The sequence below is a fragment of the Pseudophryne corroboree genome, chromosome 3 (assembly GCF_028390025.1).
Source record: "Pseudophryne corroboree isolate aPseCor3 chromosome 3, aPseCor3.hap2, whole genome shotgun sequence".
NCBI lineage: Eukaryota > Metazoa > Chordata > Amphibia > Anura > Myobatrachidae > Pseudophryne > Pseudophryne corroboree.
In genome coordinates this window covers 175,675,739-175,691,467 of record NC_086446.1, presented here as the reverse complement: position 1 = coordinate 175,691,467, position 15,729 = coordinate 175,675,739, and the positions used below count along the sequence as shown (strand labels likewise).

The 15,729-nt window shown below is 46.0% G+C and overlaps 1 protein-coding gene and 1 long non-coding RNA gene across 9 annotated transcripts in view; one reads left to right on the top strand and one right to left on the bottom strand.

Moving 5' to 3' along the window:
* LOC135055035 (uncharacterized) overlaps nt 1-8,606 on the top strand; it is a 272,995-nt gene extending 264,389 nt beyond the window's left edge. The window contains exon 3 of the long non-coding RNA XR_010243624.1: nt 8,462-8,606. This is a non-coding gene — a long non-coding RNA (uncharacterized LOC135055035). The remainder of the gene's footprint in view (nt 1-8,461) is intronic.
* RASSF4 (Ras association domain family member 4) overlaps nt 1-15,729 on the bottom strand; it is a 467,259-nt gene that overhangs the window by 151,774 nt on the left and 299,756 nt on the right. For all 8 annotated transcript variants that reach the window (XM_063958615.1, XM_063958612.1, XM_063958620.1 and 5 more), the window contains one exon: nt 8,432-8,577. In XM_063958615.1, coding sequence (XP_063814685.1) covers nt 8,432-8,577 — 146 coding nt within the window. The remainder of the gene's footprint in view (nt 1-8,431; nt 8,578-15,729) is intronic.

Genomic DNA, 15,729 nt, shown 5'->3' with positions numbered 1-15,729 from the left:
GCAGGGTGCAGGGCGCAGGGGGGGCGCCCTGGGCAGCATGCTTACTGGAGTTTTATCAATGAATCTGGCCAAAATGTATATGTCAAAAGTGCCTAGGCACTAGATATAGCCCCCGCCAGTATAAAGATTTAACATTTGAGCGGGACTACAGCCCTCACAGCTTGCCAGCGCCATTTTCTCTTCACAGGATGCAGAGACGCTGGCCCGGACCTCCACTCTCCTGCACAAGTAACAAAGAGCAAAAAGGGGGAGCACAGTAATTTGGTGCTATTAACCCTTAATGATAACAGCGCAGACAGGTCTGAGGCAGTGGGTATTTGCTCTCAGTACTGGGATAGGCGCTGGGGTGTGAGCTGGTAAACTCCCTCTGTGTTTCTCTAACAGGCTTTCCTGTGGGTCTGTCCCCTATAGCCAGTGTGTTTGTGCGTGTCGGTACGTGTGTGTCGACATGTCTGAGGCTGAGTGCTCCTCCCCGGAGGAAGTTGCAGTGGGGGCAGATAAGACGCTGGGAGCGACTCTGTCGGCACCGCCGACTGCTGATTGGGTGGATATGTTGAGTACATTGAATGCGAATGTGGCTTTATTGACTAAAAGGCTGGATAAATCTGATTCTCAGACGCAAACGTGGAGAAAATCCATGGAGGATTCCTTGTCTCAGGTACAAAAGCATTCATTTACCCAGATGGCGGAAACGGATACCGACACGGACTCTGATTCCAGTGTCGACTATAGTGAAGCCAGTTTAAATCCAAAACTGGTTAAGAGTATTCAGTACATGATTGTGGCAATTAAAGATGTTTTACATATTTCAGAAGTACCTACTGTTCCTGATACAAGGGTTTGTTTGTATAAGGGAAAAAAGCCTGAGGTGACGTCTCCCCCCTCTCATGAGCTGAACACTCTTTGTGAAAAAGCTTGGGAATCTCCTGACAAAAGGTGGCAGATTCCCAAGAGAATTCTAATGGCATATCCTTTCCCCTCTGACGACAGGGAAAAGTGGGAGTCATCTTCCAATGTGGACAAGGCTCTATCACGACTGACCAAGAAGGTGGCACTTCCGTCTCCTGACACTGCTGCCCTAAAGGACCCTGCGGATCGTAAGCAGTAAATGACTTTAAAATCCATTTATGTCACTACGGGGGCGCTGCTCAGACCTGCCGTGGCGTCGGCATGGGTGAGTAGTGCTATTGGTAAGTGGGCAGATAATTTGGCATCTGACATGGACACACTGGATAAGGATAGCATTCTTTTGACTCTCGGTTATATCAGGGACGCTGCAGCTTACCTAAAGGATGCGGCAAAGGATATTGGCCTCTTTGGATCAAGGGCCAATGCCATGGCAGTCTCGGCCAAGAGAGCGCTGTGGATTCATCAATGGAATGCTGATGCCGTCTCTAAGAAAGCTATGGAAGCTCTCCCTTATAAAGGTAGGGTCTTGTTTGGTGATGGCCTCGCTGATCTGGTGTCTACAGCTACAGCGGGTATGTCATCCTTTCTTCCTTATGTTCCTGCACAACAGAAAAAGACGCCGCATTATCAGATTAGGTACTTTCGGCCTAGTAAATACAAAAAAGGAAGAGGGTCGTCCTTCCTTGCCTCTAAAGGTAGAGGAAGGGGAAAAAGGTCGCCTGCTGTGCCAGGCTCCCAGGAGCAGAAGTCCTCCCCTGCTTCTGCCAAGTCCACCGCATGACGCTGGGGCTCCTCTACGGGAATCCGTACCGGTGGGGGGCGCATCTCCGACTCTTCAGTCAGGTCTGGTTTCACTCGGACCTGGATCCTTGGGTGTTAGACATAGTGTCCCAAGGGTACAAACTGGAGTTTCAAGAGATGCCCCCCCACCGATTTTTCAAATCAGCCTTGCCAGTTTCTATCCCAGAAAGGGAAGTAGTGCGTGCTGCGATACAAAAGCTGTGTCAACAGCGTGTCACTGTCACGGTACCCCCGTCTCAACGGGGAGAAGGATTTTATTCGAGCCTTTTTGTCGTACCAAAGCCGGATGGCTCGGTCAGACCGATCCTGAACCTAAAATCCCTCAATCTGTATTTGAAAAGGTTCAAGTTCAAGATGGAATCTCTTCGAGCAGTGATCTCCAGTCTGGAAGGGGGGGATTTTATGGCATCAGTCGACATAAAAGATGCCTACTTACATGTTCCAATATATCCTCCACATCAAGCTTTCCTGAGGTTTGCGGTTCAGGATTGTCATTACCAATTTCAGACATTGCCGTTTGGTCTTTCCACGGCCCCGAGGGTCTTCACAAAAGTAATGGCAGAAATTATGGTACTCCTACGCAAGCAGGGTGTCACAATTACCCCGTACTTGGACGATCTCCTGATAAAGGCGAGATCAAAGGAGCAGTTGCTAAGAAACGTGGCACTCTCCCTGACAGTTCTGCAACAACATGGTTATATTCTAAATTTGCCATAGTCACAGTTGATTCCGACAACTCGGATGTCTTTCTTGGGCATGATCCTGGACACGGAACTGCAGAGAGTGTTTCTCCCAGCGGAAAAAGCTCTGGAAATCTAGACCATGGTCAAGGAGATTCTGAAACCGGCAAGAGTGTTGATCCATCAATGCACTCGGGTGCTGGGGAAGATGGTTGCAGCTTACGAAGCCATTCCGTTTGGCAGGTTTCATGCCCGGGTATTTCAGTGGGACCTGTTGGACAAGTGGTCCGGGTCTCACCTGCACATGCACCGGAAAATAAGTCTATCTTCCAGGACCAGGATATCTCTCCTGTGGTGGCTTCAAAGTTCTCACCTCCTAGAGGGACGCAGGTTCGGGATCCAGGATTGGGTCCTGGTGACCACGGATGCAAGTCTCCGAGGCTGGGGAGCAGTCACACAGGGAAAAAATTTCCAGGGAAAATGGTCAAGCCAGGAAGCTTGTCTGCACATAAACGTTCTGGAATTAAGAGCCATCTACAATGGCCTTCTGCAAGCGGAACACTTTGTTCGAGGTCTACCTGTCCTGATTCACTCGTACAACATAACAGCGGTGGCGTACGTAAACCGCCAGGGCGGAACAAAGAGCAGAGCGGCGATGGCGGAGGCCACAAAAGTTCTCCGCTGGGCGGAAAAACATGTAAGCGCTCTGTCAGCGGTCTTCCTTCCGGGCGTGGACAACTGGGAAGCAGATTTCCTCAGCAGACACGATCTCCATCCAGGAGAGTGGGGTCTTCATCAAGAGTTTTTTGCAAAAGTGACAAGTCGTTGGGGAATTCCTCAAATAGACATGATGGCGTCTCGCCTCAACAAGAAGCTTCAGAGATATTGTTCCAGGTCGAGGGACCCTCAAGCCAGTGCAGTGGACGCCCTGGTGACTCCGTGGGTGTTTCAGTCGGTATATGTGTTCCCTCCACTTCCACTCATTCCAAAAGTGATAAGGATCATAAGAAGAACAAGGGTTCAGGCGGTACTCATTGTTCCAGATTGGCCACGGAGGGCCTGGTATCTGGATCTTCAGGAATTGCTCATAGAAGATCCCTGGCCTCATCCTCTCAGAGAGGATCTGTTACTGCAAGGGCTGTGCGTCTTCCAGGACTTACCGCGGTTGCGTTTGACGGGGTGGAGGTTGAACGCCAAATCCTAGCTCGAAAGGGTATTCCCGGGGAAGTCATCCCCACTCTCCTTAAGGCTAGAAAGGAGGTCACGGCGAAGCATTATCACCGTATTTGGAGAAAGTATGTGTCTTGGTGTGAAGCCAAGAAGGCTCCTATGGAGGAGTTTCAGCTGGGTTGTTTCCTCCATTTTTTGCAGGCAGGTGTGGATGCAGGCCTGAAATTAGGTTCCATTAAAAGTGCAGATTTCGGCTTTATCTATTTTCTTTCAAAAAGAATTGGCTGCCCTTCCAGAAGTTCAGACTTTTGTGAAGGGAGTACTGCACGTCCATCCCCCATTTGTGCCACCCGTGGCACCGTGGGATCTTGACGTGGTGTTGCAATTTCTTAGGTCTCACTGGTTTGAACCTTTGCGAAAGGTTGAGTTGAAATTTCTCACTTGGAAAGTGGTCATGCTTTTGGCCTTGGCGTCAGCAAGACGGGTGTTGGAATTGGCGGCTTTGTCTCACAAGAGCCCCTATTTGATTTTCCATGTGGATAGAGCGGAATTGAGAACTCGTCAACAATTTCTGCCGAAGGTGGTTTCTTCGTTTCACATAAACCAACCTATTGTGGTGCCTGTGGCTACGGATGCCTTGGCTGTTTCAAAATCTATCGATGCAGTCAGAGCTTTGAAAATTTATGTCGCCAGAACGGCTCAAATTAGGAAATCAGAGGCTCTGTTTGTCCTGTATGCTCCCAACAAAATTGGGGCTCCTGCTTCCAAGCAGACAATTGCCCGCTGGATCTGTAATACGATTCGGCATGCTCATTCTATGGCTGGATTGCCGTTGCCAAAGTCAGTGAAAGCCCATTCTACCAGGAAGGTGGGCTCATCTTGGGCGGCTGCCCGAGGAGTCTCGGCGCTTCAACTTTGCCGAGCAGCTACGTGGTCGGGTTCAAACACTTTTGCTAAGTTCTATAAGTTTGATACCAGGTCTGGAGCTTTGGTATAGACCCCATGGTCCTTTTGGAGTCCCCAGCATCCTCTAGGACATAAGAGAAAATAGGATTTTAATACCTACCGGTAAATCCTTTTCTCCTAGTCCGTAGAGGATGCTGGGCGTCCGTCCCTGTGCGGACTGTTTTTGCAGTAGTATTGATAGTTATTGCTTCTGTTACACGGAGGTTGTGTATCGGTTATGTTCAGCTGTTGCTGTTTTTAGTTCATGCTGTTCACTGGTATTGCTTAAAGGCCATGTTGTATGGTGTGTTGTGGTGTGAGCTGGTGTGTTTTTCACCCTTGGTTAACAAAAATCCTTTTCCTCGAAATGTCCGTCTCCCTGGGCACAGTTCCTATAACTGAGGTCTGGAGGAGGGGCATAAAGGGAGGAGCCAGTTCACACCCATTCAAAGTCTTATAGTGTGCCCATGTCTCCTGCGGATCCCGTCTATACCCCATGGTCCTTTTGGAGTCCCCAGCATCCTCTACGGACTAGGAGAAAAGGATTTACTGGTGGGTACTAAAATCCTATTTTCTATGATACACAACAGTTTTTGGTGGTCTGTGAATAGTGACGGGGACATAACTGGCAATCTGTAACATAATCCCTTCCCACATGAAGCAGAAAAGGTGTGAGCTGCTGTGCACCCTACAGCAGGTAAGAACCTATGAGGTATGTGTGTTTGAAGGGCCCACGTGACCAAGGGATAATGGTGGTGCAACATGTGTCACATACACATTTCCCACCATTCTTTCCATTTCACATATGTTGGAGGGGGAGAAGCAATACTGTTGCACAGATGCTTACTAAATAAATACTTAAAGAATTTTTGAGAGGGTTAATCAACTAGTAAGAAATACACTAACAATAAATTTATTTTCAATTATGTATTAAGCAAATAAAGTTGAATTCAGCAGCCTGAACTTAGTTCCTAGGAACAGCTGTGTGTTATAAAAATATATGTTGCTCCCACACACGGTGAGATTAATCTGTGAGATTTTGACTATATAGTCAAAATCTTAAGGAAAGTTAATGCATATCTCATGGTGCTAGGCAGCTTGCGATACAGATTCGATCCCGATGCGCGCTCACGTGGGGTCGGTATCGTAAGGCTAGATAGACTGTGCAGGCAAGTCAATCTTGACTATCTAGTGTACTATCTAGTACAAAGTATAGCATACCTCCCAACTTTGAACTTGGTCGAAGCGGGACACACGCGCGACGAAGCCGCGCGCCCTCCTGAAAAAGGGGCGTGGCTTCGCGGGAAGACCATTTTTGTTACTAAGGGGGCATGCCCAGCGCTCTGTGAGCCGCTGGCATGCGCCCTCTCCCTCGGACTCCAGTGAATAGACGCTGTGCGCATGCGCACAGCGTCTATTCACCGCTGCTCTGCTAAGCAGGGCAGCGAGAGACAGAGACTCCCAACTGCACCCCCCACCGCGGGACACTGCGGCCCGCGGGTGGGACAGTCCTCAAAAAATGGGACTGTCCCGTGAAAATCGGGACAGTTGGGAGGTATGGTATAGTCAAAATTGGCACTTCGTCAAAATCGCACATAGGCCCTCATTCCGAGTTGTTCGCTCGCTAGCTGCTTTTAGCAGCATTGCACACGCTAGGCCGCCGCCCTCTGGGAGTGTATCTTAGCTTAGCAGAATTGCGAACGAAAGATTAGCAGAATTGCGAATAGAAATTTCTTAGCAGTTTCTGAGTAGCTCCAGACTTACTCCTACATTGCGATCAGTTCAGTCAGTTTAGTTCCTGGTTTGACGTCACAAACACACCCAGCGTTCGCCCAGACACTCCCCCGTTTCTTGAGACACTCCCGCGTTTTTCCCAGAAACGCCAGCGTTTTTTCGCACACTCCCAGAAAACGGCCAGTTTCCGCCCAGAAATACCCACTTCCTGTCAATCACACTACGATCACCAGAACGATGAAAAATCCTCGCTATGGCGTGAGTAAAATACCTAACTTTTGTGTAAAATAACTAAGCGCATGCGCTCTGCGAACCTTGCGCATGCGCAGTAAGCGACTAATCGCAGTATAGCGAAAATCGTCAACGAGCGAACAACTCGGAATGACCCCCATAGACAAAATCTCAAGCACAGATAGTCAAAATCTGTGCTATCTGTACTATCTGGGCTCTGGGGGAGTTCAAGGGAAAAATTGCATAGTCAAAATCGAACATAGCAAGGATCTCACTGTGTGTACACACCCTAAGAGATCAGTGTCGGAAGTAGATAAGACCTTTGTTCTAATCATAATCTGTCTTGCTATGTTTGGTTTTCTTGACATTGAATGGTGCTACTTCTATTGGCTCTGCAAGGTGACTTTTTTTTAATGACATAACTTCCCTGCATGCATAGCACGTTGGAAGAAAGAATGATTTATACAAGCACAGGCATGCCTTATAAGATGTATCTATTTAGTGAATCAGCGGCTACCATACTACGCTAACTAAGCTCCCATGTTGCGTTTAAGCAAACATTTTCTACTGTCTAACTCAATTCTACATAGAACACAAGTTCTCTTACTGCCACAAATCAGGGCACAGCCATTTCTTCATTCAGGGAGTCAGAGGGTTATGTTAGTGCATGTCATTAAACATGAAGGCAGCCGCTGTTCGTGCATGAAGGAAAAATCATCACTGGATGACAATAAGATCACGCAGGCTGCCTGCTCACTAGGAGATATAATGCAAGTAGTTCACGTGGCCACTGTATGATCAGCTGTTTATGGAGAGCTGCTAGCACTGGCTAATGACATAACTTCCTTACCATCTGGATGGTGCTTGTTTTTCTCCCATTTTTACTTTGTACACATAAAACAGTTCCAGTAAATTAATATTCCCAGTAACAGATTAAATTATATTTAAAAAAGTTTCAATGTCAACAACATGTTATGGGAGTATACAAAATACTACAAATGCCATACTTTATTAGATACACAATACTGTGGCATCAAGATCACCAAGTATGCCTTCTGCCCCAAAAAAACAAACAAAAAAATAAAATAAAAAACTATATATATCTATATCTATATATATATATATATATATCTCTATATATATATCTCTATATATATATATATATATATATATATATATATATAAATAAAGTCGTAAAGCCCGGCACTCCCTCAGCAAACTCCGTGCCCCGGTGCCCTCAGAATGGATACTTGATAGACAATACAGAAACTGCGGCACTCAGGGTCTTATATTCAAAAGTTTGTATTGGCACTCAATTACATCGCGCACCCGGTGGGGCGCGGGTGCGCGATGAAATTGAGTGCCAATACAAACTTTTGAATATAAGACCCTGAGTGCCGCAGTTTCTGTATTGTCTATATATATATATATATATATATATATATATATATATACACACACACAACGGTATGGTGCTCCATTGGAATCCGGTCAGGATCAAATAGATAATAATTAGAAACTGGGCACTCAATAATCCAAAAAAGAAGCAATATGCTTATAGCAGAAAAAATAGTCCATTTATTAATTACAGACCATAGTAAAGTGCAATCGTGCAAGAGAGATTTAGTCAACGTGACATTTCGGTCCAATTGGGACCATCATCAGTACTTGCAGCAGAACATCATATCACCAAGACAGCACAGAGAAAGACAGTCTATATAAACCACCATTTACATGAAATCTAAGTAAATACCAAGAAATGGAACAATATTTTTACACTATCACAAATTCTTTCTATTCGACTAGTTGCACTGATAAACTATAGATATACAGTAGATTACTAAAAGTGAAACTGAACACTCACCCGAGAATAAAAGTGACAGTTGTGCGCGGCGTCACACATGATTGTACAAAAAGGATAGTTGTGTTTTCCGCAGGCCTGCACTGCACTTGTTCCTTACCTGTATTGATCTTGTGAGTCTTTGATCCAGGACGCAGAAGAGCTGAAACATATGCGTTCATTTACGTCATGCATCTGTAGCCTGATCGGGCGCCGCAGACCCCAAGATATGTTCAGAAGTCCCTGTACCACCAGCTCTCCATCATCCTGAGTACATGTGGGAGAAGCAACAAAACACATTGTAAGTATAAGGTAAGGTAAGTATAAACATATGTATCTTTTAGTTATAGTACTGTTAATTACACAGGGTTGACTTTCTCAGTGTTATGAGCCGCCGCTGCGGCTTTCTGCAGCGGGTCCTGGTCATTGCCAGGTGACCAAGCTACTGCATCATACCGGCCGCCCTGGCTAATCTCCCGATGGTTGCTAGGCAACCAGGATTTGGGTGGCCGCGGTAACTCCTTGTCCCAGTTGTTACTAAGCAGCCAGTAACCTTTGTGTGTATACGTGCAGCTGCAATGTATTTTGTCATTAAGGGGGCTTGTCTGCCAGGCACTTGGACATTGGTCCCTGTGCCTGATGAAAGGCAGACAGCCTTGCAAGTGATAATTTATGTGTTCCAGTTTCAAGGGCCTAGTTTCTAGTTCTTGTTGGGGCCTTATCACGTGGTTTCTGTTCCCTGAACAGTTCCTGTATTCCTAGCAGTGTTCATGCAGTTAATCTTCTCAAGCTAAATTCCTGAATTACCAAACCTTGCTTCAGTATTCAGTGTGTGTTCTGTGCAGCGTCTTACTACTATACATAATACACTAAGGGAACAACGGGCAACTGGAGTAGGCAGAAGATCCTCACAATGGCTCTACGGGTCTCATGCAATTGTGCTGCAATTTGACAACACTCAGGTTATCCAATTATTATTATTATCCTTTATTTATATGGCACCACAAGGGTTCCGCAGCACCCAATTACAGAGTACATAAATAATCAAACAGGAAAACAGCAACTTACAGTTGATGACAGTATAGGACAAGTACAGGGTAAATAAACATAGTTACATCAGCAGATGACACTGGAATAAGTACCAGGTGGCAGAAGACTGCTGGATGTGGTACAGTTGAAGAGTATTAAAGTAAGACAAAGGATAAGCACATGAGGGAAGAGGGCCCTGCTCGTGAGAGCTTACAATCTAAAGGAGAGGGGTAGACAGACAGGGGTGACACAGATGGGGTACATAGAGAATGTGGAACAGAGGCTTAGGATGAGATTTGGCTGGGTTTGGTGAAGAAGTGGGTCTTGAGAGCCCGTTTGACGTTTTGTAGAGAGGTGGAGAGTCTGAGGGGGAGAGGTAGGGAATTCCAGAGAAGTGGTGCAGCACGTGAAAAATCTTGGAGGTAGGAGTGGGAGGTAGAAATCCGTAGACAGGAGAGTCGTTGTGCATTGGCAGAGCGAAGAGGACGGGTGGGAGTGTAAAGGGAGATAAGGTCAGAGATGTAGGTGGGAGAGGAGTGGGTGAGGGCTTTGTAAGCGAGTGTGAGAAGCTTGAAATGGATTCTGAAAGGGAAGGGGAGCCAGTGAAGGTCTAGTAGGAGAGGAGAGGTAGACGTAGTGCGTTTGGTGAGGGAAATGAGCCGGGCAGCAGCATTGAGGATAGACTGAAGTGGAGAGAGGTGTTTGTCAGGAATGCCAGTCAGGAGGAGATTACAGTAGTCAAGTCTGGAGATGACCAGCGAGTGGATAAGAGTCTTAGTAGCATCCTGGGTCAGAAAGGGTCTGATCCTGGAAATATTTTTTAGGTGAAAACGGCAGGTTTGTGAGAGGTGTTGAATGTGTGGTTGGAAGGAGAGGGAGGAGTCAAGGATTACTCCAAGACAGCGCACTTGGGGGCTAGAGGAGATAGTAGTGCCATCAATAGATAATGAGATTGTAGGAGGTGAGGTTATGCGGGAGGGAGGGAAGATGATCAGCTCGGTCTTAGACATGTTAAGTTTAAGAAAGCGCTGGGACATCCAGGAAGAGGTAGCAGAGAGACAGTTGGAGATACGAGTGAGGAGAGCAGGGGAGAGGTCTGGAGAGGAAAGACAGATTTGGGTGTCATCAGCATAGAGATGATATTGGAAGCCAAAAGAACTAATGAGCTTACCTAGTGAGGACATATAGAGAGAGAAGAGAAGAGGACCAAGGACAGAACCTTGGGGTACACCTACAGTTAGTGGAAGTGAGGCGGAGGTGGAGTCATGAGAGGAGACAGAGAATGAACAGTCAGCGAGGTAGGAAGACAGCCAAGAAAGGGCAGTGTCACGCAGACCAATGGAGTGAAGGATTTGCAGTATAAGAGGATGGTCCACAGTGTCAAAAGCAGCAGAGAGATCAAGTAGAATAAGTATAGAGTAGTGTCCCTTAGATTTAGCAGCATGGAGGTCATTGCATACTTTGGTAAGGGCAGTTTCAGTGGAGTGGAGAGGACGGAAGCCAGACTGGAATGGGTCAAGTAGTGAGTGTGAGGAAAGAAAGGAAATAAGGCGGTTGTAGACAATACGCTCAAGGAGTTTGGAGGCAAAAGGGAGGAGAGAGATGGGTCAGTAGTTGGAGAGAGTGTTTGGATCAAGGGTAGGTTTTTTCCCTTGTCTCAGTGCTGTAAGTATATCTCCCAATAACCCCAAAATCAAATAACAGCAAGAAAATATAAGGAGAAAGCAGAACAGATATGAATGAAATAAGAAAAGAAAGAAAACGCTGCCAAGATATCATTTATGCCCATTATGCTGAAAAACTGATTATCAGTCTCAGAACAGATCTTTAAAATATACCTCTTAGTTATAAGTAATCCATTATGGATATTTGACTGAAAAACAGCAAATGTGTCCGCAAAAGATCTGGCACATTTAAAGGATAATAATAATCCCTCACTACGATCATGTAAATCACAGACCATTGACCGCAAATACAGTCTGTATTTGTTATTGGCTCATGGGATTCAGTGGAGCAAATCTCACGTGGAACGTCTGCCTCTTTTGCAACCAAGATAAGCAGGGTCTATGTACCAGCATGAGAAATGATTGGGAATTATGGTTCCCGCTAAACTGTCACCGCTGAGAAGACAGAACAATCAGCCACAGATAGATGCTGTCACAGAGAAAGCCTTGCCATTTTTGCTACAGTATATGCCAAATAAACTAATGTCACACCAACAGAGATACAAAGTTGTTCTGTGCTGGGCGGCCCCCAGTATGTGAGGTGATGGACGCAGATCTTGCTGCGTATGCAAAGATCTGCGTCCATCTCTGAATAAGGTCCTATGAGAACAACAACAATTCAAGTAACTACTGCATGAAAAGAAAGCATACATTTATTAATTAAAACATAGTCCTATTTAAAATGTCAATAAACCTTCAATAAAACTTGTTGTACGGAATACAATAAAAGCCCTCAAACATATAGGGGTATAGAAAGGAGTCTTCATACTTAAGACATTTTGTAATTGTATTGTTATTGGGACACAGGTCCCAATGACTATTGAGAAACAAAGTTAAGTTAGTTGTTACCAGCTTCCATTTGTGGTGGACACCTATCTTGTGCAACCAATCCGAATGATCTAAGGGGGTAATTCAGACCTGATCGTAGCAGCAAATTTGTTAGCAGTTGGGCAAAACCATGTGCACTGCGGAGGTGGGGGAGTTAGATTTGGTGGGGTGTGTTCAAACTGACAAGGTCTGAATTACCCCCTAGGTGCACTACCAGCAAGATGTAATTGAAAGCGGAGAATGAGGTAATCTAGAAACTGTGAGGGTAAGGAAAGGGAATACTGTTCCACTGTGCTCCTATCAGCAAGAAATTCACAACAATTAGATTACCTTACACATTTTGTTGGTCATTCCAACTTCATCAGTGACATAGGAGTCTGTGGATCTCTATGCATGTTTAGGAGGATCTTTATTTCATTGAGTGGCAGGATGCACGAAAAGAAAAATGTGGTAAACCCCCCATTTTCTGAGTTTTTACCTCATTTACATATGCACTAAGCCCGGCATCCTTTGTTGTGGAGAGTAACGCCCCTATAGAAGCCTATGCAGGGCCGTCTTTTCATATGGGCTCAATGGGCACTTGCCCAAGGGCCCCAGGAGTATAAGGGCCATAGACTTACAGCTAAGGGTCTCCTCTTTCCAGGGGTACCAGATTTTTAAAAATCAGCCCAAGGGAACCAGAGATATTCGATGTCAAATCAGTGGTCCCCATCTGAGCCTGTTAATTGCTCTTCCTAGCCAGATATCTTTGGTTCTGTGTATATTAGAGTTTTTCTGAGGATATACTCCAAAAGCTGGGACTCTCCTCTTTCAGTGGACACTGGCAGCTTGTCTCTACTATGCCCAGAACCAGCCTTCCAGCAGCTGGTCCCTGCTCCAGCTCCACATGCCTGGTATGCAGTGTTATATTTCCGTTGGTGGATTGCTCTGGCTCCTGAACTCTGATACCCAAGTTCCCATTACCTCCTGAAAGGTGGGACTCTCTAGTGTTTTTATCCCATTCAAAGCTAAGAAATCTATTTCCTGGAACTGGAGATATCTGCAGTCAAGCAAGCTGCCCTCCCAACAGAAAATGATAAATATTAAGTCCACTTCACTATCCACCCCTCCCCTAGCACCCTGGAAGTCATGTACTAGGGCCCCTTTAGTTCAGCACAATGCTCCCTTCTATAATTTAGTGTTCTCCCTCCCGCCCCATCTGTGCAGTACAGGAGTAATTAGCAGAAATGACAAGCTTCAGGTCCAACATGCTAAGCGGAAGATAGAACACCCCTTACCGCCCGCAGGACATCAAAGCTGCCACTGATAGCACTCCCCACCCGTACCGCTGCAGGATGGGTAAGGGCCCCAGTGTATTGCTGTGCCCAGGGGCCTACAATGCTGTTAAGACGGTCCTGAGCCTATGGGCTTCTTTCTGCACTGTGCTGTGAGAGGGATCCAGTCGGATCCCTCCCAGCATGCCCTGTGGCTGATACCCGGAAGTCCAGTGACCGGCACGCATCGCTAAGGCCAGCTCTTATCTCAACAGATGTCCGTTGCAGTACTAATTGCATTTGTTAGTGCATATGCGATTAGTATCATTGCGATGTGGATGCGATGTGCGGAATGAGTTCCGCCTTATTAGTGCATCCTGCCCAGTATACCAAGATCATTGAATGTTTATGGACATATTTTATTGTGCTTTAGATGAACATGGTACTTATAAATAAATGTATGCTTTTTTCCACAGAGTAGTACATTTATTTTTTTTATTATTCTCATAGGCTACATTTTAAGGTACAAAAACATGTTTTGAATTTTGCAATAATTAAATATAGCAGTAGTAGTGGATTGTTACCTCTTGGTCAGTTTTGTCCAGCCAAAATTCTATGTTAGCCAAACTTGATTGTTTATTTGTTTTGCACTGTTGTGTTATATGGACATAATGTACCACTCAAAAGTCAAAAAGGTGCACATATTTAATTTTACCGTAATCATGAGTAACATTTCCTATGGATCAAGACTTTCAAAGATATCATCAGAGTGCCAAATTCAGAAGTCTTGTGAAAGTGATTTTTCTCACAATTTAAGGCTAAAGAAATAAAAACCAAGTGTTTTCAAAACAATATGCACCCAGCCCCGGAAGACAAAGAGCAAGAGGAAAATTACCAGTGTATGTTGGAGCAGAGCCATATCTCGCTGGGCTCACAATACATTATTTTTCTTGCAGAAATGTGTGATTGTTCAATTGTCACTGTGGCTGGTTTTAATTGTCTGAGAAATACCCATCATATATGAATCATTGTGGAAACTTTACAAAATGTATTTAGGCTGGTTATACAAGCAACTTTATATTTCCAAACCTCTTTGCCATCACGTATTAATACTAAATAATAAATGAGGTCTCAGATAGTGTATATGGTTTACATCATTCTGCTACCCTTGCATGAATGTTCAAAACAAAGACCCTCATTCAGATTCCAAAGGATCTGCGGCACATGCCGCAATGCACCAATGTTCGGTACTTTGCACATGTGCCGGACCCTTATTGTGCATGTGCAGTCTGCGATAGCAGATGCAGGACAGCATCAGACTGTCAGTGTTTGATAGTCTCATGCCATTTGGGGGCTGTTTCTTAAAACAGAGGCGACTCGCCGGCGTTGCGGGGAAGGGACGAGGCCAGGATCCCATCAGAGGATGGAGATTTCCTGTCCTCTGTGTAACAAGTGCAACGGCCAGCTTGCACTACCCCATGGGTCACGTAGTTCGCCGATGGTGTCTGAGATTATCCAATACTGTGTTCCAGGATGCAGTTTAGACCAGTAACGCAACAGTAGGCGTGGTGCCTCCTGTTGCATTACCATATTAGTGCTATTGCTGCTGCTTCTACATATGCAGCAGCGATAGCAACTCCAACCATACCTGAATGAGTGCCACAGTTCTTTAGAAAATCCTTCTATTGCATGTAAATGCGTAGGCAAATGCAGGATGGCGGGGGAGGGGGGTTCTGTTTGCCCAGGATCAGTACTGGTTTCTTATACCGCTCCCCTAGACTCCCGCACTTGATCCAATATTCTGCACAGTGGGGGATTGTATTTGGAAACACCCCTCTAGAAATCCTTCATTTGCCACTAAAATGGGTTGTGTTTAGTACTGTACCCAGACCCGGTGCTACCCGCTAAGTAAAGGGATGCAGAGCAGGTAGGCGCCAGGCTGGAGAGGCGTTCTCCCTGCTCTGCATTCCCGCTACTGCGCCTGGTCACCCTACTGCTCCTGGCTGCTGTGCCTGTCATGACAGGCAGCAGCGCCGGCAGCTTAAAGCCACCTCTCCCCCCTCCTGTGGCAGTGACTGATCGGATGAAAAGGGGGCGGTGCTACATGGGACCAGCAGATTGCAGTGCCAGAGAGGAGGACATGCTGCTCCAGATCCTGCCAGCCAGGGAGAGTAAGTGAGAAAGTGTGTGTGTGTGTGTGTGTGTGTTTATATATGTGTATGTATGTGGGGGAGGGGGGTATGTGAAAAAACTGCACTTCTGTGGGCGTTATGTGTAGGCTGCGCTACTACTGGTGGATTACGTGTAGGCTGCGCTACTACTGGGTTCATAACGTGCAAGAGGCGCTACTACTGGGGCGTTACGTGTAAGCTGCGCTACTACTGGGTTCGTTACGTGTAAGAGGCGCTACTATTGGGGCGTTATGTGTAAGCGGCGCTACTACTGGAGCGTTACATGTATGTGGCACTACTACTGGGGCGTTATGTGTAAGCGGCGCTACTACTGGAGCGTTACATGTATGTGGCACTACTACTGGGGCGTTATGTGTAAGCTGTGCTACTACTGGGGCGTTACGTGTAAGCGGC